Consider the following 24,350-nt stretch of genomic DNA (forward strand, 5'->3'; position numbering starts at 1 on the left):
GCTGCTCCCCCATCCCGCGCTGCGCGGACCGGCTCGGCAGGAGGCGGCGCGCCCGTCTCAAGCCCCGCTCCGCCTCCGCCAATCCCCAGCGGCGGCCCCGCCCTCCGCGCGTCTTCATTGGTTAATTCACCCCGACAGCACCGCCCCCCGCTCCCTCTCCACCAATCAGCGCGCGGTTCCCCGCCTCCCTCGCGCCGCCATTGGCCGTCGGCGCTGTCCGTCAGGCGCGGCGGCGGCGGCGGCGATGCCGGTGCCGGCGGCGGGCGCGGAGCCGCCGCGGCGCGGAGCCGCCGCCCGGCCCGGGCTCGGCGGGGCGGACGGGCCGGGGCCGCGCAGCCCTTGGGCCCCGCAGCGGCCGCCGGGGCGCCGCCCCCCGCCGCGGCCATAGGCGCCCCCCGCGCGCCGCGGGCACGGCGCTCCCGGGATGAAGCGGTGCCGGTCGGACGAGCTGCAGCAGCCCGAGGAGGATCCCGGCGCCGCGGGGGAGTCGCCCGGTCACGGCGTGATGGAGGGCAAGGCCGGCGAGGCGGCGGCGGCGGCCCCCGAGGCGGGCGCTGTCCCGCCACCGCCGCGCTCCAAGCCCCCCGACCTGAAGGTGAGCGGCGGGAGCATCCCGGTGGGACGCGGGAGGATCCCGGAGGCTCGGCGCGGGGGAGTTCCCGGTGGTGGCCGGTGTGGTGAGATCCCAGCGGGGTCACCGGTGCGAGGGACCCCGGGGGTGCCATCATCCCCACCCCCCCGGTCCTACAGGTGTGACCTTGGAGAATGCGGGATGGCTCCTGGATAGGCGCGCTCCCGGATTGGGATGCTCCTGGGAACAGGGTGCTCCCGGATGATGGTACTCCCGGGAATAGGGTGCTCCTGGCGTGGGGGTGCTCCTGGCGTGGGGGTGGTCCCTTTACAGAGATTTTTCTGGGATTAGGATGCTCCTGGGATTGGGACGGTTCTTTTGCGGGGATCCTACTGGATGAGGATGCTCCAGAGATGGAGACACTCCTGGGACGGGGATGTTGCTGGAATAGGATGCTCCTCGGATGAGGATGCTCCTGGGATGAGGCTGCTCGTGGGGTCGGGATGGGGATGGTCCTCGAATGAAGCTGGTCCCAGCATGGGGCTGGTCGTGCAGCGGGGATACTCCTGGGATAGGGGTTCTCCTGGGATGAAGAAATCCCAGGCTGGGAACAGGGGTTTGGGGGCTGCCCCCCTGCAGAGGGGCTGCGCAGATCCCGGGAAATCCCTGCCGGGAGCGGGGCGGGGTGGGGGGGAGGCTCCGGGAGGATCCGGGAGGATCCGGTGCTGCGGCACCGGGAAGTGACGGTGTGGAAATGGCCCCGAGGCTGCTCCTGCCGGGCCTCGGGGCTGGGGCCGATGGATGAGGAGAACAAATCCCGCGGCACCGCAGCGCTGCGGGAGGGACGGAGCCCATCCCGGAGGGGGGGGTCCGGCCTGAAATCAGGCACAGAATTCCCCTGGCTTTGGGAAAGAAGCAGCTCCGACCCCCGGCTGCTCAACAGGGTCCCGCTGGTGCGGTTTTATCCCGCAGGGATGAATTCCCAGCGTGGAACTTCAGGGTGTGCAGGCGTGGGAATGCCGTGGGCAGAGTGGGATCGGCTCAGAGGCTCCCTGTGCTGGGACGGAGGGGATGCTCCCACTCCTTGGTTTCAAAGAGAGCTGGAAAAAGTGGGAAATGTCCCTGCTCAGCCGTGTGATCCAGGATGGAGCCCCTCGCTGCGTGGCCTAGAAGGTGTCACCGGCGCGGTCAAGGTCACGTGGAAGCCGAGAAGCTCGGCCAGGACTGACAGAAAGGCATCCCTTCCAGAAAGGCAGCCGGGAAATAAAGTCCCTGTTCCCAGAGGAAAACTCGGCTGCTTTGAGCACCAGGAGCCCCATGGCTGCTGGGGGTCACACGTGGGGCCTTGTCCTCGATGTCCCAGCAGCAGCTCCTGCTCCTGAGGCTGCTTTGGGTTTGCTGGTGAGGGGGAGAGCCAGGGCCAGGCACATCCATGGGCTGGGAGGCCCTGGCACAGAATTCCCAGAGAAGCTGTGGCTGCCTGTGGATCCCTGGAAGTGTCCAAGGCCGGGTTGGACGGGGCTTGGAGCAGCCTGGCATGGTGGAAGGTGGGGAAAGGTGTGGAACAAGAAGATCTTTAAGGTCCCTCCCCACCCAAACCATTCCATGATTCTCTGATGCCGTAATTCCGTGATCCATGGGGTTGTGGAGCTCAGGCTCGGTGGCTTGGCACATCCTGGCTTAGCCAAGGTGTTGTTTCCCACCCCTGTCCTTCCTCCGGCCCACCTGGGGCGCAGAGGCTCGGAAAGGGCTGGGAATGTGGGGCCGAAGGAGCTGCAGCTTCCCACGGCTGCACCCACCACCCCAAACACTCCAGGGCTGGCACATCCCGCCCGGAGCTGGAGCTCTGCCGGCTCCGCAGCCTCATCCAGCAGCAGCATCCAAGGCCAAACGCCATTGATTTTATCGAGCTGGCTGTGCCACCCTCCCAGTGCTCACCTCTAATGCATTTGGAGCTCAGCAATTAATTACCTGCACGGAATAAATCCTCAAGCCGGCAGAACACAGGAAGAGCTGGGGCTGGCTGCTGCCCGCACCGGGCACTCTGCCACGGCCACCACGAGCCGGCCACTTCACCCCTGCTGCCACAATGAGGGGCATCTTTAATAAATCAGAGTTTTCTTGCCCCAAACCCCCTCTGGAGCTGCTGGTGGGGTGGGTTCAAGCTGGTGCTTGGTCCCCAAACCCACAGACTCCTGTTGCCGTGGATGGGGAAGGATCAGAGTAAACTCTTCTTCCGTGCCAGCTGAAGATGGATTTGAGGTGGCACCCTGGAAACAACAGCCTGCCTCGTGTCACCTCCGTCCCCGCACTCCGGCAGATCCGTGGCAGCTCTGCCTTCCCCAGGCCTGGCTCCAGCTCCTCTGCCGACAGCCAGGGCTCCATTAGGGAAAAAGAGGGGAAAAAATAAGCTGTGGCCAGGAGCAGAGCTGGTGTGTGGCAGCTCTGTTGGTGGCAGGGATTCCTGCGGGAGGGACGGGATCCGTCCAAAACACTGCAGGAGGAGACTCCCAGCTCCTCGTGGCTGCCGTCCCACCACGGCTCGCTCCCATCCCACTTCCCCTGAGCCAAGGCTTTTCCCTGGATCTCTGTTTTCCCCAGCAGTCTGATCTGGCCCAGGGCTGGAGGTTGAAGCCTGACCTCAGTCCCCTCTCCCGGTTCACGATTTTGGTCTTCACAGCTCCTGAACCCAAAAGCCGGGAGCAGCAGGAGCCCGGAGGCATTGGCCTAAGCTCTGCCCTGTTCCCAGGGCCTGATCCAAGCCCCACATCCGTGGGCAAAAAACTTCTGCAGGGCTTTGTGCAGCTCAGGGGAGCCTCTCCTGGGGAGGGGGGAGATGAGGGACGAGGGGAGGTCCCACCGCAGGAGCAGCAGGGTTGGGACAGGGGTGGCTGCAGGGGACGGGGTGGAGCTTTAACCTCCCAGTTCCTCCCAGCACATCAATCCCACTCAGCTGGATTATATTTTTGGAGATCCCTTGCTGGGAAGGGATGGATGTGGGGGTGGAGACCTCCGGGTGAGATTCACCATCCCAGCCACGGCAGTGCAGGGAGGATGAGAACTTTCCTTCAGCACGGTCCCTATTCCGAACCCTCGGCGCGTTTCTGTTTAGTCCCTGGCACGAACGGTTCCCAGGCGCATTTTGGCGTGGAAAGGACGCTGCCAAGGTGAGCTGGCTCCCCTGTGGCTCCGGGCTCGAGCTGTTGTCAGAGCTGAGCAGAGCAGAGCGATCTCTGGAGCAGCCACATCCATCATTCCCATAGGGAATCGCACTTCCAAAGCTCCCAGGCTGCTGGAAAGGACCTCAGGTGGTCTCCAGCTGTGCAGCTGCACCTCCCGGATCCGCAGGGGCACAGAGCATCCTTCCAGGCTGGATATTCCCTGGAGTTTGTGCCAGGCACAGCCGAGAGGCAAGATCTGAGGATGGGATGCTCGGCCTTCCCAGGATTCGAGGATGGGATGGATGCTCGGCCTTCCCAGGATCCGAGGATGGGATGGATGCTGGGCCTTCCCTGGATCCGAGGAAGGGATGGATGCTGGGCCTTCCCGGGATCCGAGGATGGGATGGATGCTGGGCCTTCCCTGGATCCGAGGATGGGATGGATGCTGGGCCTTCCCGGGATCCGAGGATGGGATGGATGCTGGGCCTTCCCTGGATCCGAGGATGGGATGGATGCTGGGCCTTCCCTGGATCCGAGGATGGGATGGATGCTGGGCCTTCCCTGGATCCGAGGAAGGGATGGATGCTGGGCCTTCCCTGAATCCGAGGATGGGATGGATGCTGGGCCTTCCCGGGATCCGAGGATGGGATGGATGCTGGGCCTTCCCGGGATCCGAGGATGGGATGGATGCTCGGCCTTCCCTGGATCCGAGGATGGGATGGATGCTGGGCCTTCCCTGGATCCGAGGAAGGGATGCTTGGCCTTCTTGGGATCCAAGGATGGGATGCTGGGCCTTCCCAGGCTCCGCTCAGTGCATCCCAGCAGGAACAGGCTCGTGGGGGTGTGGCTGCTCCGTGCCTCTGATCCCAGCCCTCCCAGATCCCATCCCGCAGGATTTCCATCCTTGCTTCCCACCAAATCCCGGCTCTCAGCATCCCCGCAGAGGCAGCAGCCGTGGCAGAGGCCGCCCGCTGGTCGTTCCCCCAGGGGCACAGCTGGCACAGCTGGCGGCAGAGATGCCACCTGCAGATGCCAGCTGGGATCCGGAGCTCACAGGGATCTGCACCCCCTGGGCAGGGCCACGCCTGGGCAGGGCATTCCCTGCTGCTCCTGAGAGCATTCCCACTCCTGGCCAGTGCATCCCCATATTCCCAAGCATTCTCACACCTGGGCAGTGAATTCTGTATCGTTCCTGAGAGCATTCCCACTCCTGGCCAGTGCATCCCGATGTTCCCCAGAGCATTCCCACTCCTGGGCCGTGCATCCCGATATTCCCAAGCATTCCCACACCTGGGCAGTGAATTCCGTGTCATTCCTGAGAGCATTCCCACTCCTGGGCCGTGCATCCCGATATTCCCAAGCATTCCCAGCTCCAGGTGCCCAGCATGACTAACGTTTGTCACATGCCGGTGCTCTCGCGCTGTCCCCGGGAGCAGCAGCGCCTGTGGGGGAGTTCTTTCTTTGCCATTTCACAACATCCCCGCGTTTTCAGCGGGAGGAGCGGCAGCTCGGGATGCTCCGAGGGACGGGGCTGAGCCGGGCTGTTTGTCCCCCCTTGGGGACAGCCCTGACCCTGTCCCCCCGCCTGCCTGGGGGTGCTGGCTGGTGGCCGGACCCTCTTGGTGCTTCCAGAGCAGAATCAGCTGGAGAAGCAGTAGCAGGACCGGGAACCCCACCCAGGATCTGCCAGGATCCTGCTGCTCTTTGGGGGCTGTGGCCTCGCCCCCGTGCCCTAAAATATGGAATGCTGAGGGATGGGATGGGGTGGGAAGGGATGAGGCTTCCCCACGTGTTTGTGTTGTTCTCCGAAGAGCTGCAGAGCCTTGGCTGGAGCCTCTGGGCGGGCCGGGGATGTAAATAATGAATAATTAATAATTAATAATCCTAACCATCGAGCAGGATTTCGCAGCTTGGGGCCGAGCTGGAAGGTCGTGGCAACCAGATCCTTTCCTCGTGTGTCCGTCTGAAAGCCGAGGAGGGGGGTTTGGGTGCGGGGCAGAGCTGGGGAACGTTCGGAGAGGAGCTGGGAGGTCTCAGGCTGGGTGGCAGCAGCAGGAAAAGCACCCTGGAGAGCCTGGCATGGCCAGGTATTGCCAAAGAGTCCCAAACCCTCATCCAAGTGCCAGTTTTCCTGCAAGATATCCCGGGTTGGGCTAAAATGGGATTTTTCCAGCTCTTCTCGGTGCAGTGGGACCTGGAGCAGGGGCTTTGAAGTCCATAAAAACGAGTCCCCAGCACCAAGCAGCAGAGCATGGCTGTGCCAATGAGAGAGTCCAAAGAAATAAAGATATTTTTGGATTCCCCTCGGTGTTTCACAGCTGAGCAATTAAGCTGTGTCCATTGCCTCGGTTATTAAGCAATGGCTGTTCCAAAATAGCCTCTGCTCCGAGCCACGAGCGGTTGCGTGCCAGGAAAATGCCTCTGCTTGGGAAGCACAGGAATATCCTGGGAAAACACGAGAAAACAGAGCTTTTGCAGCAGCAAAGGACTCGTTTGTGGCCACCACTCCCAGCCCTTCAATGCAGACCCACTCTGAGCTTGCCAAGCTGTTGATGGAGCAGCAGAGCTGGAATCCCTCCTTGCTTCCCTCCTCTTTCCCATGCAGATCCCGTGCCTGCCGAGCCCCTGAAAGCCTCTTTCAGGAAAACTTGGAAAGGGCCTGAGGAGAGTTTGTTGGGAAAGGTGAATTTCTGTTGGGAAAGGTGAATTTCTGTTGGGAAAGGTGAATTTCGCTCGGGAGGAGCTGTTGGACCGAGGAGCCTTGAGGGCATCTGGCTCCCACCTCCGAGCTGCTGCTGCCAGGAGGGGGAGAAATCTGCCCTCCTTTCCTGCCAGCTCCGCTTTTAGTTTGTTTTCATCTCCCTCGGGGAAGGGAGTTGGTTGTTTCTTTTCACTTGGACCTTCTGCAGCTCTGGCTGTGCCTCGGAGGGGTCTGCGGTGCCCTCGATGGGAGGAATCTGGGGGTTTGGAGTTATTACCTCTCCAATGCTGCCTCTGTTTCCATAGAGACCCTAAAAATAGAATAAAATTTAAATGGTTATTTCCTCGAGAAGCGAATCGGCACCGGAGATTTGTTATGTATTTCCTAGGAAAAGCCTAAAAGGATGGAGATTTGCGTTGTGAGTGGCTCAGGGAAGGATGAAAGGCTTTGCCTGTGGAGTTTGGGGACACAGGATCCCGTTGCTGATCCCTTGTCAGTGTTCTGGGTGTGGTGAGAATGGTGGATTCAGACTTTGTTTGGGATTTTTGGGAGAAGGAGCCCGTTCTGTGTGGCCATGAGCTCCTCCTCTGTCTGTAGCTCCTGGAGGTCAAGTCTGGAACGTCACAGCTTTCCCAAAATCTGGAGTTTTTCCCAAGTATCTGCTGGGGCTCTGAGGAGCTCCCGGTTCCCGCTGGTTTGGGAGCAGGAATAAACGGGAACAGCATCCCTGGGGACAGTCCCTGCTGCAGGAAAGTGGAGGTGAGGTGGCCCCAGACGTCAGCAGGGTCAGGACTGGCGTCCTCACAGGGTGGTGACTCCAAAAGCGGGTCAGGATCGTGCCTTGTGATCCTCCAGCTCCTGCCAGAGGCTGCTCCAGGAGGGAGAGGATTTTTTCTTATCCCAAATCGTTGAGTCGTTGCCTGGGAGCCGTGCTGGAGCAGGGATCTGGGCTCTGGGATGCGCTGAGCCCTTCGGAGATGCTGGAAGTTGCTGCCCCTGATCCACCTCACAAAATCTCCCGGGATGTAAATCTGGGTGTTCCAGTGGAACCCTGGCCGGGCTGACCCGGCCGTAATCGGGAGCAGGATCTGTTCCACCATCCATATTCATGACTTGGCCGCCGCCGGATTCCCGGGAGCCTCCCGTGTGTTTCCTGGGAATGTGGAGCCGGCCCTTGGGAAAGGGAGACCTGGGGGTCCTCAGGGGAGCAGCGTGTCCCCGTGTCCTGCTGGAAACCAGTGGCTGCCCAGTTTGGACTGGATTTGGTGGCACAGGGCCACCAGCTGTGGTTTCACGCCTGGGGGGAGAGGCCAGCCATGGGCCGTGGAAAATCCCACAGGGAAAAGCCCCTTCCCGGAGCTCATGTCAGAGAGCAGCTGGAACGCCAGCCCGAGCCAGCCCAAACCACCACGCTCTGTGGGGTCATCAAACGGCCACTAACACTTTGTATTTCCAATATTTCCACGAATATTTCGCATTTCCGAGCACTAATATTTATTATTTCCAACATTCCCACTCATATTTCATACTTCCCATGTAAACATTCCCATCCTACAACAAGTGCTGGCAGCAGAGCTGCAGTTCCCTTCCACGGATCCCTCTGGGCTGCTCCAGGGGGTCCCCAGAGCCCTCTGGAAGCCTCGGAGCTTTGATTCGGGGCTCGCGTGGGCACCGTCGGCGGGGCGCTGCGGGGGTAACAGGAGCCCTTCCCTCCCTTCTCCCGCAGAAAATCCAGCAGCTCTCCGAGGGCTCCATGTTTCGGCCACGGCCTGAAGCACCTTTTCCACAGCCGCCGGCGCTCGCGGGAGCGGGAGCAGCAGAACTCGCAGGACTCGGGGGCCGCCGCCCCACGGCGCCTCGGACCACGAGTCCCCGGACGAGAAGGAGCGCTCGCCGGAGATGCACCGCGTGTCCTACGCCGTGTCCCTGCACGACCTCCCGGCCCGGCCCACCGCCTTCAACCGCGTGCTGCAGCAGATCCGCTCGCGGCCGTCCATCAAGCGCGGCACCAGCCTGCACAGCGGCAGCCGCCGCGCCAAGAGCGGCTCCCTGGAGCCCCAGAAGGGCAGTCCCCACCTCGGGCGCAAGGCCCCCCAGGACAGCGGCCTCACGGCCATCCTGCATCAGCACCAGGGCAGGCCCAGGTCGTCGTCCACCACGGACACGGCCATCCTGCTGGCCGAGAGCGGGGCTGTCTACCTGCTCACCGAGGACACCGAGGGCCTGGCGGATAAGGTAGGGGTGAGGGGGCGCTGGGGGGGTTTATTCTGGAGGGAAGGAGGGTCTGGGGGGATTTTCTGGCTCTCTGTATTTCCCTGAGGGGCGGTGAAGCTGGGGTGGGGTTGGCTCTGCTCCCACAGAACGGTGATGGGACAGGAGGATGTCACCTCAATCTGTGCCTCAAGAGGTTTGGGTTGGACATCAGGAGGAATTTCTTCCTCTGAACAGTGATTAGATGCTGAAAGGGCTGCCCAGGGAGGTTTGGAGTGCCCGTCCCTGGAGGTGTCACCTGGACGTGGCACTCAGTGCTCAGGGTGGGGGTCGGGCACAGCTTGGACTCTATGATCCTGCAGGGGTTTTCCAACCTCAGGGATCCTGGGATTCTGTGGCTGCACGGGGTTAGGGGGGGCACGAGGACAGAGCAGGGAGCCAGGTTGGGCTGGGTGCAGAGCACCCCAGAATTCCATCGGGATGAGGCTGTCCCTCAGGGCAGTGCTGGTGGCACCGGGCAGTGGTGGCAGCCCCTGGGAACCACTCGTGTCTGGAGCTGCTGGAATTGACGCTTCTCTTGTGGGGAATTGAAGGCAGGGACAGAATTCCCAGAGCGGGATTTGAGAGAGAGAAAAAAGGGCCTGGCACGACTCTGTTCCCGTGGGATGGGGCGGTCCAAAGGCACCTCCGGGATTCAGCCGGGGTGGCTGCGATTTGGTCCCATCCCAAGTGATTTTGAAACCAGGCTGGTGGACAGGATGGTGTTTCCATCTAGTGTTTAGTGCCATTAATTATGCAACAGCCCAATTAGCACTCGCTGAGTTCCAGGGACAGGCAGTGGGAGGTGCTCTGGGAGCCGGGGGGGATTGTCCCTGTTGGCTTCTCCCCTTGGCCTTCAGAGCTCGGGGGGGGTTCCACACCCTGAAGCTGCTCCCTGCAGCTCTCAGGGCTATGAGGAACCTTCTTTTTGTGTTTTTACTTCACCCAAAAGTCCCAGCAGGGAATTGGCAAAGCTCGGGATGGGGAGATGGCCAGGCAGGCTCCGGCAGGGACGTGGGAATCGTGTCCCAGAGGATAAAAATGTCTCTGTACCAGCAGCTTTCCAAGGAGCTGCCCAGAATCTCCTCTCCCCACTTCGCTGTGAGCAAATCAGGGCACCCCAACCCTTCCCTGGCAGTTCCTGCTCCTCCCCTCTGGAATGTCCCACCCGGATAAAGCCATGCAGTGGCGTCAGGTTGGTCATTTGAGTTTGAGCATCCGAAGCCAAAATTTCTCCCTCGTGGCCTCCTCTGGGGTGTAGCCCGTGGCACTGCCTTGCCAGGATCCCAATCCCACTGGGATTATGGCCAAAGCTTCGATCCCGCTGGGGCAGAAGCGTCCAGAGGGAGGAAGAGCAGAGCAGATCCGAGTCCGCTCCCGGAGCAGCACAGAAAGGGGATGAATAATTAACTGCATATGACACAAAGAGTAATAAGAAGAGAGCCAACACCTTTGTGAGGCAGTGGAAAAATGACTTATTTAGAGAAACACGAGCCGTGTGATATTCCCGTGCCGGATTATTTTTCCAGGAGCCCTCAGGAAGCCCTGAGCCTGCTGCCTGCAGCAAACCAGCTCCTTTTCCTCAGGGATGGCTGGGTGGCTCCCAGAGCGGGGGCTTGGCATCATCCCTGCCTTGTCCCCTGGGATCTGGCACCTCCTCCCTGTTTCCCCTCCCTCTGGAAGCCCCACGGGAGCCGTTTCCCCCCCCCCCCCCCCCCCCCCCCCCCCCCCCACAAATTTCATGCTGGATTTTCCACCCCTTCCATGAGGAGCAGACGCTGGATGGATCCCTCGTGGGATCGCTCAGCCTCACCAAGTGCTTTTGGGACAGCTGTAGATTATTCTTTATTGCTTTTAATTTTTTTTTTTTAATTAATTAATTAAGTTCCTGCAGTTCTCCCTTCTCCTGCACTGGTTCCTCACCCTATGGACCCTGCCAGGGCCTGGCACACAAAAATTCTTCCCCCTTGCACCCCCGAATTGCCCCCAGGAGCAGCCTCTGGTGACAGGGGACAGCCAGAGGGGCTCGAGGGGGTCAGTGGGACCATGAACAGTCTGGGATTTTGGTGCTGGGTGCCAGTTCTGGCTGGGGTTTGTGGTTTACCCCAAAAGCAGCACTGCCAAGGGGTCACCCCCTCCTGGGGTCCCCTTCTTGGGGGCCAGCCTTCCTTTTTTTGTGATTTTGTGATTTCCCCCTCCCCAACCTTCCACCCCTCCCCGTGCCCACCTTGTGCGTGCCGAGAGCTGGGGGTGAGTTTGGGGTGAGCCGGCCATGCCCTGGCTCCCGCTGGCAGTGGCGACCAAGGGTTTGGGTGCCAGCTCTGCTCCAAGGGCCGTGTGGTCAGAGAGTGCCCGCGGGTTCCAGCAGCCGGGAGCATCCCTGCACCCCAAACACCTTCTCGCTGTCCCCTGTGCCTCACGGAGCTCCTCGGTGTCGGGGGCATCCCAAACACCCTCTCGCTGTCCCCTGTGCCTCACGGAGCTCCTCGGTGTCGGGGGCATCCCAAACACCCTCTCGCTCCCCCGTGTGCCACACGGAGCTCCTCGGCGTCGGGAGCACCCCAAACACCCGCACGGAGCACGGCTCTCGTTCGCCCGAAGGCGGCGGCCCGTTTGGGGCGTACCCGCCGCGTCGGGAGCAGCGTGCGGCCGCTGCCGGTGCTCCCCACGGGGCCGTGCTCGCTGCACGTGTGACGGTGGCACCGCTGGGGCCGGCGGAGGCGGCGGCAGGGACGGCGCACGGCGCCGGGAGCGTGCTGGGGAGCTTTCTCCTGATCTCGCTAATCTCCTGCTGGTGACCCGCCAGGCAGAGGCGGGCTCACGGGAATTAGCGGCTGCAGCGGCCGCCGAGGCCCCGGCGCGGGCAGCAGCGGCCGGGGGTGTCCCCGCAGCCGGGGCTCGGTGCGGTGCTGGCGGGGCAGAGCATCCCCGGGGGACCGCGGTCCCCGGCGGCGCGGCCGGAGCTGGAGCGGGGCGGCCGCGGGGTGCTGTGCCTGGTGCTGCCGGGGAGCTGCACGGACTGCGGGGACTGCGGCATGGTGCACGTCCAGGTGAGCCCCGCCTGGGCACCGGGGCCCCGCGGGGGGACGGGCGGCGCGGGGGGAGCGGCGGGGCCGGTGGCCGTTAGAGGGCGGCGTTACCGCAGCGGGGCCGCTGGCCGGCTGTCCTGCTGTCCTGCTGTCCGGCTGTCCGGCTGTCCGGCTGTCCTGCTGTCCTGCTGTCCGGCTGTCCGGCTGTCCTGCTGTCCGGCTGTTCGGCTGGCCGGCTGTCCGGCCGGCTGTCCGTGCGCGCTCCCGGCCGCCCTCTCCCCGCGTCCCCGAGGGGTGGATCCGTCACAAGTGTCACGAGTGCAAGTGCTCGGCTCTGGACCCGCCGAGTGTCCCCCGCGGGCTGCGAGGGGCCGGACCTCGGTCGGGCTCGCTGCCCTCGGTGTCCCTTGGCAAGTGACAGCGCCAGCTGCCACCGCCGGCCGTGTGCCCCCTCCGTGCCCCTCCCCGAGCAGATGCTTCTCCTGTGAGGCACTGGGGGGACAGGGGAGCAGGGGGGGCTTCCTGCCACACCTCAGGGTGGCTCCTGAGCTGTGAGCCACCCCTGTTTATGGGATCACAACCCAAGAGTGCCATTCCCCTGCTCCAGTCTCCTCTCTCCGTGCCCCTGTCCCTGCTCCAGCCCTGCAGGAGAGTGTCCACAGTGTCTTGGGGCTCTCCAGGAGAGTGTCCACAGTGTCCTGGGGCTGTGTGGACCTGTCCCTACAGCCCCAGCCCCGCTGTCGTTCTGCCTCAAGGGCATCAGCCCTTGGGACACAGGGCGGGATTCATCCCGCTAAATTTAGATTCCCCCCGGGTCAGCGGCTATATCAGGGCCAGACGGATTACAGGGAGCAGGGAGAAACCCGGAGTCTCTGAGCACCCACCCCGGGGTGGCCGTGGCCCGTGGGGACAGAGGGGTTTGGGGTGGCCGGGAGGCTGCGGGATGGCTCAGGGATGTCAGGGAAAGTTCTCGTCCCCTGCTCAGGCCTCTGCTCCCTGCCTGGGGCACGTCCAGCTCGGCCCTGGCTCCCTCCGGCCCTCCTGGCATCCAACCGCCGTCGATTCCAGGGGGAGGATGTGGTTTCTGCCTCCTCCAGCTCCAGTTACCTGGGCTCGGTCAATAACTGGGACAAGGACAGGGACTCTGGCCCCACATCTAAGCCAGACAGAATTTTCCCAGGCAGGAGTTTTCCCTCGCTTGCTGCCTCAGTTTCCCCAGCTGGAATCCAGAGCCAACTCATCCATGAGTTTGGTGAAGTGTCTTGGATCTCCTCAGGAGGATTTTCTGGCAGATCCTCCCCTCCCACCCGAATTCCCGGCGAGTTCTGCCATTCAAATCCCAGGGAAGGAGGTGAAACAGGCAAAAGGGAACAGAGGCAGTGGTGTAAAGCTGCCCTCCCTGCACCCCCCAGCCCCCGGGACATCCCTTTGGCACCCAGATCCCAAGGGGGTGATCTGGGGAGCACCAGGGTGAGGAGACCCTACAAGTGCCAGGGGTTTTTTTTGGGAGGGAACTCCTGACCTGGGCTGCAAACGGAATCAGGTGTGAGAGTCCAGGTGAGCTCCCACTTCCCACTTCCCACTTCGCACTTCCCACCTCCGTCTCCCCACGTGTGGCAGGGGAAGGAGTCCGTGAGCCAAGGCTGGGAGCTCGTTCCCCGCAGTCATTCCCGCGCTCCTGCTGGGATGGCGCTTGCGGGAGCGCTTTGGAACGAGCAGATAATAGCTGGAAAGACAAAGACACCCGAGATTGCTGCTTAATTAATTCAGGAGGAGAAGAATATCAGACTCGGGTACTGATTCACCCCTCAGCGAAGAAGACATCATGTTCCTCAGCCTCGGTGACATATGGCTGTTGATTGCAGCCCACCAGCAGCTCCCGCTCCCGGCAGGCAGCGCCGCGATCCCGGGGGATTTGGGGGTGGATGCCCGGGGTGCCGGACAGGATTTGGGGCGCAGGGTTTGTGTCCACGCCGTGATCCCTCCAGGCCATCCCTGCTGCTCTGGGCTGGGAGCGGGATTTGGCTCCAGAGTCTGGATGAGGGTCCTGTTTGTGAGTCCTCACCTCGCTGAGGCTGCGGCTCGGCCTCTCCCTGCTTCCGCCTCAAATCCTCCGTGCAGAAGCTCCCAAAAATCCCCCCCCGGTTGCACAAACCCTGCTGGAGGTGCTGGGTGGGTTCAGAGCTGTGTCACCCAGTGAGTGCTGGAGCTCCCGGGGTTACTCCCTCCGGCAAAAACAACAGCGGGAATTCTCCCAAATATTCTCCAAGCACAGGCAGGGCCCTGAATGGCTTCACCCACAATGGGGGGGCACCGAATTGTCCCTTCAGAGGCATCCCTTGCTGTGACCTGTGAGCCCAGGGCACAAGGGACGGTGCCCAGCTTGGAGGATGTGGTGTGAAATTAGGAAATGCCAGGTTTGGCATGGCGTGGACGGGCACGGAGGCACAGGAACTTCCCAAGGGAGAATCCCAGGATCTTTCCAGCTGTACAACCACTCTCCACCGAGTGCCCTGAGCCCTGTGGGATGGTGGCACCGTCCCAGCTCCAACGGGGAGCGGGAACGGCTGTTTGTGTTTGTTCCCTTTGGGAAGCAGCCGGGCCCGCAGCGCTGGCGGTGCTGTTTGTTCTCCCGGCACAGTCGGAGGATTGGGATCGGCCCCGTGGCTCCCAGCCTGTTCCCGCTCCCCTGGGCTCCCCCCCAGCCTGTGCTTCTCGTTCTTGGCTGCGAATCCTTTGTCCCTCGGGCTCCTCGGCCATGACAGAGGGAGAGGATCCGGCTGCTTCCCGCAGCTCCGGCCCCGCAGGAGCAACCCTCCCAAGTCCTGCCCCAGGAAAAGGATTCTGCTCTTAAATTCTCTGCTGGGCATCTCTGTGAGTGTTCTCCCCCTCTGCTCCCCTTTCCAGATTCCAGATTTCCAGATGTGGGATAAGGGGTGAGGAGCAGGGCGGTACCTGTGGGAGGAGGCCAAGAAGCTGCTTGCTCCAGACGCCAAATCCACTCGGGAATGGGATGCTAAGGAGCGCTGGATTCGGCAGATCTTCACCTCCATCAGCATCCCAACAATCCAGATGCAGTTTTCCCAGCCCATTCAAGGAGGGTTTTCCTGCTGGATTTAATTCCCACTTCTCTGTGCCAAGCCCAGCCCCAGGGAAAGCAAAGCCCAAGCCCCAGGTCTGCCCTGTGCTCGTGTGGCAGCACAAGGGGACCCATCTGGAGCTCAGCCCAGGACTTGGTAGCTGGATCCTGCACTGCCCAGCACCAGCACACACCAAATCTGCCGGGATTCTGTGGAAAATCCAGGGATTTCCTTCGCATGGGAGCTGGCATTTGTTTGTTTGTTTATTTATTTATGAATTTGCCTCGTACAGTCAGGCCTGAAAAACAGCTGTGGGGGGTAAGGATGCTGGGGAGTCTGACACCAACCTCTGGGGTAATTCCCTTGCAGAATTCCCATTTTTCCCATGCCGGGAAGGGTTTTGCATCCTGTGGAAGGGAGTCTGTGCCCTTGGCAGGGGAGATGCTGCCCCGCTGCTCCACCTCGCTGGGCTGGGGAGATAACCAGCGACGTTCTTTGTTGTTTGCAGTGATTTGTTGGCCTTCCCCTCGTGCTGGGGAGCTGGGAGCAGGTGTTTTCCTGGGAATCCAGCACCCAAGGTCCCCAATAAGGCACAGAAATGCTCTCCAGGGCTCGTTGCAGCATTCTGCCTGCACAGGCTCTTCCTGAGCATCTCTGCCTTTAACAAGTCCTCACTCCATCAGCCTCCTCTGGGAAATTCCTGCTCCTCCCTCCTTCCCCAAGGCCAGGGACAGGCCAGGCAGGGTTTGTGGGGGCCTCTGAGCTGGCAGGGGGTGTGGGGGACATCACAGTTCCCCCTAGGATGAGCGAACCGCTCACTTCCCAGCCCCTGGCAGCCCCAAAAACCACAGCGGGAAGCAGATAGGCTCCAGGGCCGGCCCCGGCACCTTCAAGAGGGAAATGGAAAGCAGGAAGGGTGCTTTCCACAGTGTCCTGTGCAGCTGGGTCATTTTCCTGCCCTGCTGAGACAGCAGAAGAGCGATGGGAAGTGACCTCTGCCTCCTGTGCTAAAAGGAGAAGTGATGATGCTATGGCAGACACCAAAGCCACGCTGAGCGGCCCCGGTCATCTGCCCCGAGTCATGCCAGAGGCATCCACGGCCTGGGGCTTGGCCGGGCAGCTCAATCCACCCCCTGGGATCAGAGGGATGGGCCAGGAGCAGCGCCTGCCCACCAGAGAGCCGAGGAGCCCCGGCTGCTCCCGGGGGCAGCGCTGCGGTGTCACCGCCCGGCCCCCGCGGCTCCGTGTGGCACCGGCAGGGAGCTCTGCCCCGTCCTCACCCTGCCCTGGCACGGCTGAGCACCGCATGGTAGGCACGGCTGGGCTCCGGGCTGAGCTTACCAGGGAATCTTGTGTTTCCCGGTGCCCGTGGGGATGGACGGGATCGGGGCCGCGGGAGCTGGGGCTGGAAGGGGATGAGGATTTTGGTGCCTGGCAGCTTCACATCGAGCATTGGGCCACGCCAGGCTGCTCCAGCTCTGCCTTCTGCCCGTCCTGTGGGGAGGGCACGCCGGGCACAGGCACCAGCGCTGCCGCGGAGGGCCTGGCAGTGCTGGGGGGCTGAAGGCAGCACAGCTCGGGGTGCACCCAAAGTGCCAGGCTGCACTGCCAGGGCACGGATGGGTGCGGGGACAGCCCGGCAGGCGATGGCAGCGCCAGGCTGAGCGGGGCCCGGCTGTGGGAGCAGCACAGGCGTCCCCATTAACCATGGATCTGGGTCACGGGCAGCTCCTGGGTCCGGCTTGCACCATTCAAAGGGCGCCTGCAAACGCTTCCTAAGCTGCTGTTGGGGTTTTTTTGAGGAATAACTAAAGCAGAGAGCGGCGAAGGAGCCGGGCTCAGCCAGCCCGCTGTCCTTGGCCACAGTGGGTTTGAGGTTTCAGACACACTGAGGACTTTGCTGTGGCTCAGCACAAGCTCTGCGCTTCCATTCTGCTTCCCCGAATTGCTCAGACCCACCAGCCCTGCTCGGTGCAGCCCCACAGGTCTGGGCTGAGTCAAACACTCAGCTCAGGTCCCCTTCTTGGTGCCTCCCCAGCTCCTCTGGCCTGGCAGAAACGCAGCCGAGCCTGCTCGGGGCCATCCCTCCTTGCTTTCCATCTGTCCTGTTTAACGTCTCCGGAGCCGCTGTGAATCTCCACACCGCTGTCTGGGCAGTGGCTGGATGTGTTTTCTGTGCCGGCTCTGTGGCACAATGGGGTCAGTGCAGCCTTTCCCTTCCCACTCTTGTGGGGTGACAGGGACAGATCCAGGTCTGGGTCCAGGACACCTCCTGGTGCTGGCACGAGTGGCCAATTCCCGGCTTTTTAACTCCCCCAGGCTGCCCAGCTCCTTGCTCGATGATTGGATTTTTTTCCCCCGGCTGTTTTCCACTCGCGTTTTTCCTTTCTGGATGCCTCCCCCTGCCTCTCCCAGGCTTTTCTGTCCCTCTCTGTGTCACAGCAGATGACACCAGCCCGTGCCGACCTCCTGCGTCAGGGCACAGGCAGCGTATGGGGCTGGAGGCGTGTGAATATCCCGGCACGGGGACGAGGGGGGTTTTGCGTTACAGCCCTGAAAGCTGCGCTTGCTGCGAGCTGTAAACAGCTCGGGCAGATTTCCTGAGTCGGCAATCCCGCCGGAGCCAGCGCCTCTGTCCCTGCGCGCCGGGAACGCGCCGGGAGCGCTCCGGGAACGCTCCGGGAACGCTCCGGGAACGCGGGGCCGGCCCTGACGGGGTCTGCAGGAAGCTTCTACTCCTCCTCCCTCCCTACTGCTCCCCCAAACTTCGCTGCCATCCGCTGCTGCCTTTCCCAGCCGGGAATCCTGCCATGGCAGCCGGCACTGCCCGGGCAGCGCTGCCAGCCTTGGGGACACCGCGGGGACACGGCCGGGCAGCCCACGCCAACTAGCCCTGGGGCACCCCAGCCCTGCCCGCCATGGAGGTAGGTCCTGGCAGCTTTTGGGGTTCGGATGAGATGCTGGGGAGGATGGTGATGGGTAGAGAGACCCACGGGGGAGTTTTCGGTACCTCCGTTCCTCAGGGAATGAAACCGGGACTGAAACCCCCCCAGCGCCGCCCGTGCTCGGTGGGAAACTCCAGTGCAGCTGGAAGCCTGAACGTTAATCCCTGCGTTATGTAAGGAAAATTATTGTCAGGCTGGGAATGAGGAGGGAGCTGCTGCCAGCCCGCTGTGCCCAGCCAGGGGTGGCACAGAGGGGGACACGGCGCTGCCGGCCCCGGGCGGTGCCGCGGGCTCGGAAGGAGGGTGGGAAGTGTGAGTCAGGGCTCCTGCTGCTATTTTCAACACCTGAGGTGGGTCTGGTGGGAATAACAGCTCGGCTCGGCTCGGCACAGGGCTGGGAGCCTGTGTGGGGACGGGGACAGGACGCTCGGGGTGTCCCCGGTAACGCCGGGCGGTCCCCGGCTCAGAGGATGCTGTGCTGGAAAAGTGCTCTGAGGAACAGGGGCCACATGAAATAACTGCCCCAAAATCCCCCTCCCCACGTCCCCCACACACCTGCATTTCTGTGCTGGCCGTGGCCTCTCCCCGGTGGCCACCAAGTGCCTCGGGCATGGTGACACTTGTGCTGCGGAGCTGAGAGATCAGGGCAGCAGCTCCCTGGATCTGCCCTGGATTTGGCATCTCTCGACAGCTCGGTGGCACCCGTTGTTGTTTTTTCCATGCTGGAAGGTGCCCGTGGTCCTTCCCACGGCTGTTTTGTCCCTGTGATGGATTCCAGCCAGGAATCACGGTGGCACTTTGTAGGGCGAGTCCTCGCTCGGGGCGGATGCGGCCACAGCTCATCCACGGCACTTCCCAGTGGGCTGCAGGGCATGGAAAACAGAGCAGTTCCGGGGGTGATGTCAGCGCCTCCAGAGCTTTGCTCTGAACTTTGCAATAATTGTGCAATTTCTGAAGAACGGGGTTAAATCCAGGCGTGGATGTGCTGGGACAGCCACGGCCCCGAGCTGCTCACCTGCCACCTGGGCTCGGTTCCATCCGAGCTGCAGCACCAAGGAACCCAGCACTGCATAATTGTGCCCGGCTGCAGCCCTCTAAGTGCCGTTTGCTCAGCTCATTAGCTCGAGCCTTTTGCCTGTCTCAGCTCTCCTGGGCTCAGCTCTGTTGATAAGAATAATTTCCCTGCCCGTGTCCTGCATTCCTCCCGCATCCCACATCAGCCCCGGCTCTGCCCTTCCCGGCCTGCCTTGGAAAACAAGCGCTGGGAAACATCATTTTCATCGGGCTGTGCCTTCCAGAGGGTTTGCTGCATGTAGGGAAAGTGTGGCTTTCCGTAATCCCCCCGTTAAATCCCCTGCGCAGTCATTTGGGCTGGCTGGGATTTAGCAGGCAGGGCCCGTCAATGCCGCAGGGATCCACATCCAGGCTTTTTTGGGGGGGTTGTTTTCAAAGCCATAACCTGATGTGCCTTTCCCCGGTGTGGCAGAGAGCAGGGGGCAGGATTTGAGCCCAGCGCTGGGTCCCTGCTCTTCCCTACCCATCCTGCCCTCCCAGATGCAATCCTGTGGATAAATCGTGGAATTATGGAGCGGTTTGGGTTAGGAGGGGCCTTAAAACCCATCCAGTGCCACCCCTGCCGTGGGCAGGGACACCTTCCACCATCCCAGGCTGCTCCAACCCGGCCTTGGATGCTTCCAGGGATGGAGCAGCCACGGATTCTCTGGGAATTCCAGCCCAGCCCCTGCCCACCCTCCCAGTCAGGAATTCCTTCCCAATATCCCATCTAAACCCCCCATTTCCCAATGCCAAAGATTGGCTTTACAGAGGGCACCTCCCTCTTTGGAAACAGGGCTTGAGCAACCTTTCCCCTCCCCTCCCCAGTGGGTGTTTCCCATTTCAGCCTCTCCAGAGCTGCCTTTTCCTTTGCCACGGTCACTTTTTCCCTTCTCTGCCCAGATAATTGCACAAAATCTGGGCAAAAAATCTGTTTCCTGCCGTTCCTAATTTCTGCCTCTCGATAAGAAACCAAAACAAAACCCTCCATGGAGGGCCCAGCCTAAAAATAGCCTGGGAGTGAGGTCTGAAAACCGCAAGTTTGTTATGACTTGGATTTTGTTTTTAAAAAATTGCCACTCCAGCCTGAGCCCGTCCAGCTGGGATCGGCCTTTTCCTCTCACCCTCCAGCCCTTGCTCCATCACCGCTACAGCGAGGAGAGAGGAAAAGCCTTGGGGAGCAGCTTGGGGGAAGCTGAGCTGAAATCCCAACGCCCCCAGACTCCCAGCAGGACACAAACAACAGGGGAAGGAGGAGATGGAAGGGAACAGCAGGGCCCTGGCTTTTCCAAGCCCCTGCTCCAGACGGGAGCGTTCCCAAGCAGCATCTCGAGAGAACATTCCTCCCCTCCTGCAGCCGGCGTTTCCTGGTGATAACGCACTCCCAACGTGATCCCGAAGCATTATCCCTATTAAAGGGTCATTCGGGGAAAGTGGGATGGAAATGAGAAATTATCCAGATCTGCCAAGGGTATTTAACTTTCAAGCAGCTCTTAATTAGAAGCCAGGAGCCATTTACACAACCAGGGGGGGATTTTGCATAAGAATCTGCATTTAAAACCCAGCAACTGGGAGGATTTAGGGGATTTTTTTTTGGTTGTTTTTCATTTTTCCCAACTGGGCAAGCAGCATGTCCAGGATGGGGACCACAAGGCAGGGCCTGGCTTGCCATCCAGGCTCTGCAAATGTGGCTTCAGGAGAGTGATTTCCTCTCCCAAAGCTCCAGTTTTGCCATCTGTGAAATGGAATTTTGGCGTTTGTCCAGATTTCCTGCGGTGGCAGCTGGTGTTTGCAACAGGAGCTGGGCACTGCCAGGTGAGGGAGCTCGGAAAAGCAGAGGAGTCCCTGCAGCTGCAGCGCTGGGAGCAGGAGCTGTTCCCCAGTGCCCCACAAATTGGGGTGAGGGCAGTTTCTCTTGGGCTGGACAACTTTGGGGTGCATCCAGGCTAAAAGCAGGACCGAAATACCTCTGGGTTGCTCGATCCTCGTGCTCTGCGCTGGTCTGGGGGGAGATTTGGTGATGATTCCTGGTTTTCCTCACCCCTTTTCCCTGGAGTGGCTGGCTGGAGCTGGTGGGCTGGCTGGAGAAATCCCAGTTCCCATCTCTGCAGAAGGCGAGGGTGGAAAGGCAGAGTCAGTGGCTGCTCCTTGCCGAAACCCACTGGGAAAATCCAGCCCTGAACTGGCTGCTGTGCTCTTTCACTGCTGTATTCCTGGGATTCCAGCAGCGGTGCCGTGGCTGGGCAATCTCCAACCAACTGGAAAACTCCCCAGCTTCTCTGGTTAATTATTCCCCCGCCCAGTTCTCGCCTCTCCCTCGGCATCCCAAGCCCGGTTCCCTCCTGGGGTTTTTCCTCCCTCCCCTGAGCATCCCCCTCCTTTTTCTTCTCCTCCAGCTGGACAAGGGCGACGTGACCACCCTGAACCTGCCCTCGGGCGCCGGGCACGGCGACGCCGACGGCCCCGTGTGCCTGGACGTGCCCGATGGCACCCCCGACCCTCACCGCACCAAAGCCGCCATCGAGCACCTGCACCAGAAGATCCTCAAGATCACGGAGCAGATCAAGATCGAGCAGGAGGCGCGGGATGACAACGTGGCCGAGTACCTGAAGCTGGCCAACAACGCCGACAAGCAGCAGGCGTCGCGCATCAAGCAGGTGTTCGAGAAGAAGAACCAGAAGTCGGCGCAGACCATCGCGCAGCTGCACAAGAAGTTGGAGCACTACCACAAGAAGCTGAAGGAGATCGAGCAGAACGGCCCCTCCCGCCAGCCCAAGGATGTTTTCCGGGACATGCACCAAGGGCTGAAGGATGTGGGCGCCAACGTCCGCTCCAGCATCAGCGGCTTCAGCGGGGGCGTGGTGGAAGGGGTCAAGGGGGGGCTCTCGGGGCTGTCCCAGGCCACCCACACGGCCGTGGTGTCCAAGCCGCGGGAGTTCGCCAGCCTGATCCGCAACAAGTTCGGCAGCGCCGACAACATCGCCCACCTGAAGGACACGCTGGACGACGGGCACCCCGAGGAGGCCTCCCGGGCGCTGAGCGGCAGTGCCACCCTGGTGTCCAGCCCCAAGTACGGCAGCGATGACGAGTGCTCCAGTGCCACCTCGGGCTCCGCTGGTGGCAGCAACTCAGGGGCGGGGCCCGGCGGCTTGGGGAGCCCCAAGTCCAACACGCTGGACAGCCACCACAACAACTTCGACACCATCCTGGAGGAGCTGCGGGAGATCAAGGACATCCAGTCCCACCTGGAGGACTCCATGGAGGACCTCAAGGCCCAGCTGCAGCGGGATTACACCTACATGACCCAGTGCTTGCAGGAGGAGCGCTACAGGTAGGGACGGGCGGCTGCCAGGGGTGGTCTCACCCAGGGTGGCTCTGTGGGCACCACAAGCCGCTCTCCTGGGCTCATCCAGCCAAGAGACATGGGGAGCTGCAGCCCTCCTCACTGCCAGACCTCCGTGGAGGACCTTGAGATGTTTTCCCACAACCAGGGGAGGGTCGGAGGGGCTGGGTGGTGTCCCCAGTGCCAGGGGGGTGTCGGGGAGATGTCCCAGCCCAGCTGCCCTGCGCAGGTACGAGCGCCTGGAGGAGCAGCTGAACGACCTCACGGAGCTGCACCAGAACGAGATGACCAACCTGAAGCAGGAGCTGGCCAGCATGGAGGAGAAGGTGGCCTACCAGTCCTACGAGAGGGCACGGGACATCCAGGTAGGGCTGTGGGAAAGCTCAGCCACCCTCTGCTCCCTTCAGCCACGGGGTGAGGGAGACACCCTGGGCTGGGAAGGAGGGTGGGGGAATGGGATTCCTTCTTCCAGCAGCCTCCAGGTGAGGTTGTCCCTGCGGTGCTGTCACAGCAAGGAGCAGGTCACTAAACGTTGTCCCCAAAACCAGGCAATCCCAGACTGGTTTGGGTTGGAGGGACCTTAAATCCCACCCAGTGCCACCCCCTGCCATGGGCAGGGACACCTTCCACTATCCCAGGCTGCTCTAAGCCCCATCCAGCCCGGCCTTGGACACTTCCAGGGATCCAGGGGCAGCCACAGCTTCTCTGAGAATTCCATCCCAGCCCCTCCCCACCCTCACAGGGAGGGATTTTATCCCAAAATCCCATCTGCCACTGGGAACCCATTCCCCCTTGTCCTGTCACTCCCATGCCCCTGTACACAGCGACTCCCTGCCCTCCTGCTGTGCTCCAGCTGGGTGACCACATCACGGGGCTGTGACAAGCCACGTGTGGGCCAGCACAGTCCCGCAGCACCCAGCCCTTCCCCAGCCCAGCAGCGAGCCCCGGGGTCCCCGGGGAGGCACCGAACCCCTCCGGGGACACCCCTGGATGCGCTGCCACCGCTGTCCCCCGGCAGGAGGCCGTGGAGTCGTGCCTGACGCGGGTGACCAAGCTGGAGCTGCAGCAGCAGCAGCAGCAGGTGGTGCAGCTGGAGGGGGTGGAGAACGCCAACGCCCGGGCGCTGCTGGGCAAGTTCATCAACGTCATCCTGGCCCTCATGGCCGTGCTGCTCGTCTTCGTCTCCACCATCGCCAACTTCATCACGCCGCTCATGAAGACCCGCATGCGCATCCTCAGCACCGCCCTGCTCGTCCTCTTCCTCTTCTTCCTCTGGAAGCACTGGGACTCCATCAGCTACTTCCTGGAGCACGTCCTGCTCCCCAGCTGATCCGCAGATCCGGGAGGTTTTCGTTTCCTGACGAGGAGAGGGACAGGGGGATGAGGGTCCAAAGCCTTCTCCGCACGCTCGGTTCGGCTGCTTTCCCAGCCCTCCACAGCTGTCACCTGGATCTGGGATCCATCGGCCCTCGGGGATGTTTGGGAAGGGTGGGATGGGGAGCGAGGAGGAGTTTTGGAATGCACCGGTGATTTCTGGGTTTTTATGAGGGGTTTTGGGTGGTTTTTTAAAGGTCAGCCTGAAGTCCCTGGGAAGGAGATCTTCTCCAGGGGTCTTCAGTTGGTGGGAAGGATTGAGCTGGACCAAACCTGGCTCTGCAAGAACTCCCAGTAGGGAGAGGAGAGGAGAGGAGACGAGTTCATTGGGGCAGGATTTTCCCTTTCGGCCTGGACAACCAAGGTGGCAAAAAGTCCTGGGACGGAGCGAAAGCGAAGCAGGTAGAGATGGAGGCCGCGGGTCCGGGGCAAACACAGCAGGACACACACGTCCCACCAGCCTCTGCCACACCCAGCACAGCCCAGCCAGGACACAGCGGGGCTGTGACACCGCCCCGGTGTCCCCACGGGGGGCTGGGCACACCCAGGGCACTCAGCACGGGCACGGGCACCACCCCCCGCGCTGGCTCCATTTCTTGACTTCCCAACTCTTTGGCTTTAGTTGATCCGATCTCTTCAGGGACACCAGGACTCTTCCAGCCTCTGCCCCGTGTCGTGTGCGTGTGCGTGGTTTTTAATTTAACTCCAGACTCTGTTTCCATTTGTGAATCAAAGCTGGTGGGGCAGGGGGAGGAGGGGGAGCGGCTGCCCCCCAGTCCCCCCCAGCCCCACCCCGGAGCACAGCATGCTGTCTCGGGTGGTTCTTAAATTATTTCATACCTA

General features: G+C 61.7%; 2 protein-coding genes across 2 annotated transcripts; one reads left to right on the top strand and one right to left on the bottom strand.

Moving 5' to 3' along the window:
• Positions 1-402: 402 nt before the first annotated feature.
• TMCC2 (transmembrane and coiled-coil domain family 2) lies at positions 403-24,350 on the top strand. Its single transcript, XM_048328069.1, is given in 7 exon segments — positions 403-595; positions 8,160-8,189; positions 8,191-8,268; positions 8,270-8,668; positions 21,187-22,121; positions 22,363-22,498; positions 23,152-24,350. Coding segments are annotated over 7 exon segments (2,061 nt in total). The 5' UTR covers positions 403-424; the 3' UTR covers positions 23,464-24,350.
• Positions 10,143-14,804, bottom strand: LOC125337868. The gene is made up of 2 exons (XM_048328070.1): positions 11,195-14,804; positions 10,143-11,078 (listed from the first exon to the last, which is right to left on the bottom strand). Exon 1 carries the CDS (start codon positions 14,802-14,804, stop codon positions 13,902-13,904), a length of 903 nt encoding a protein of 300 aa, XP_048184027.1. The 3' UTR covers positions 10,143-11,078; positions 11,195-13,901.

The sequence above is a fragment of the Corvus hawaiiensis genome, chromosome 24, assembly GCF_020740725.1.
Source record: "Corvus hawaiiensis isolate bCorHaw1 chromosome 24, bCorHaw1.pri.cur, whole genome shotgun sequence".
In the NCBI taxonomy this organism is placed as follows: domain Eukaryota; kingdom Metazoa; phylum Chordata; class Aves; order Passeriformes; family Corvidae; genus Corvus; species Corvus hawaiiensis.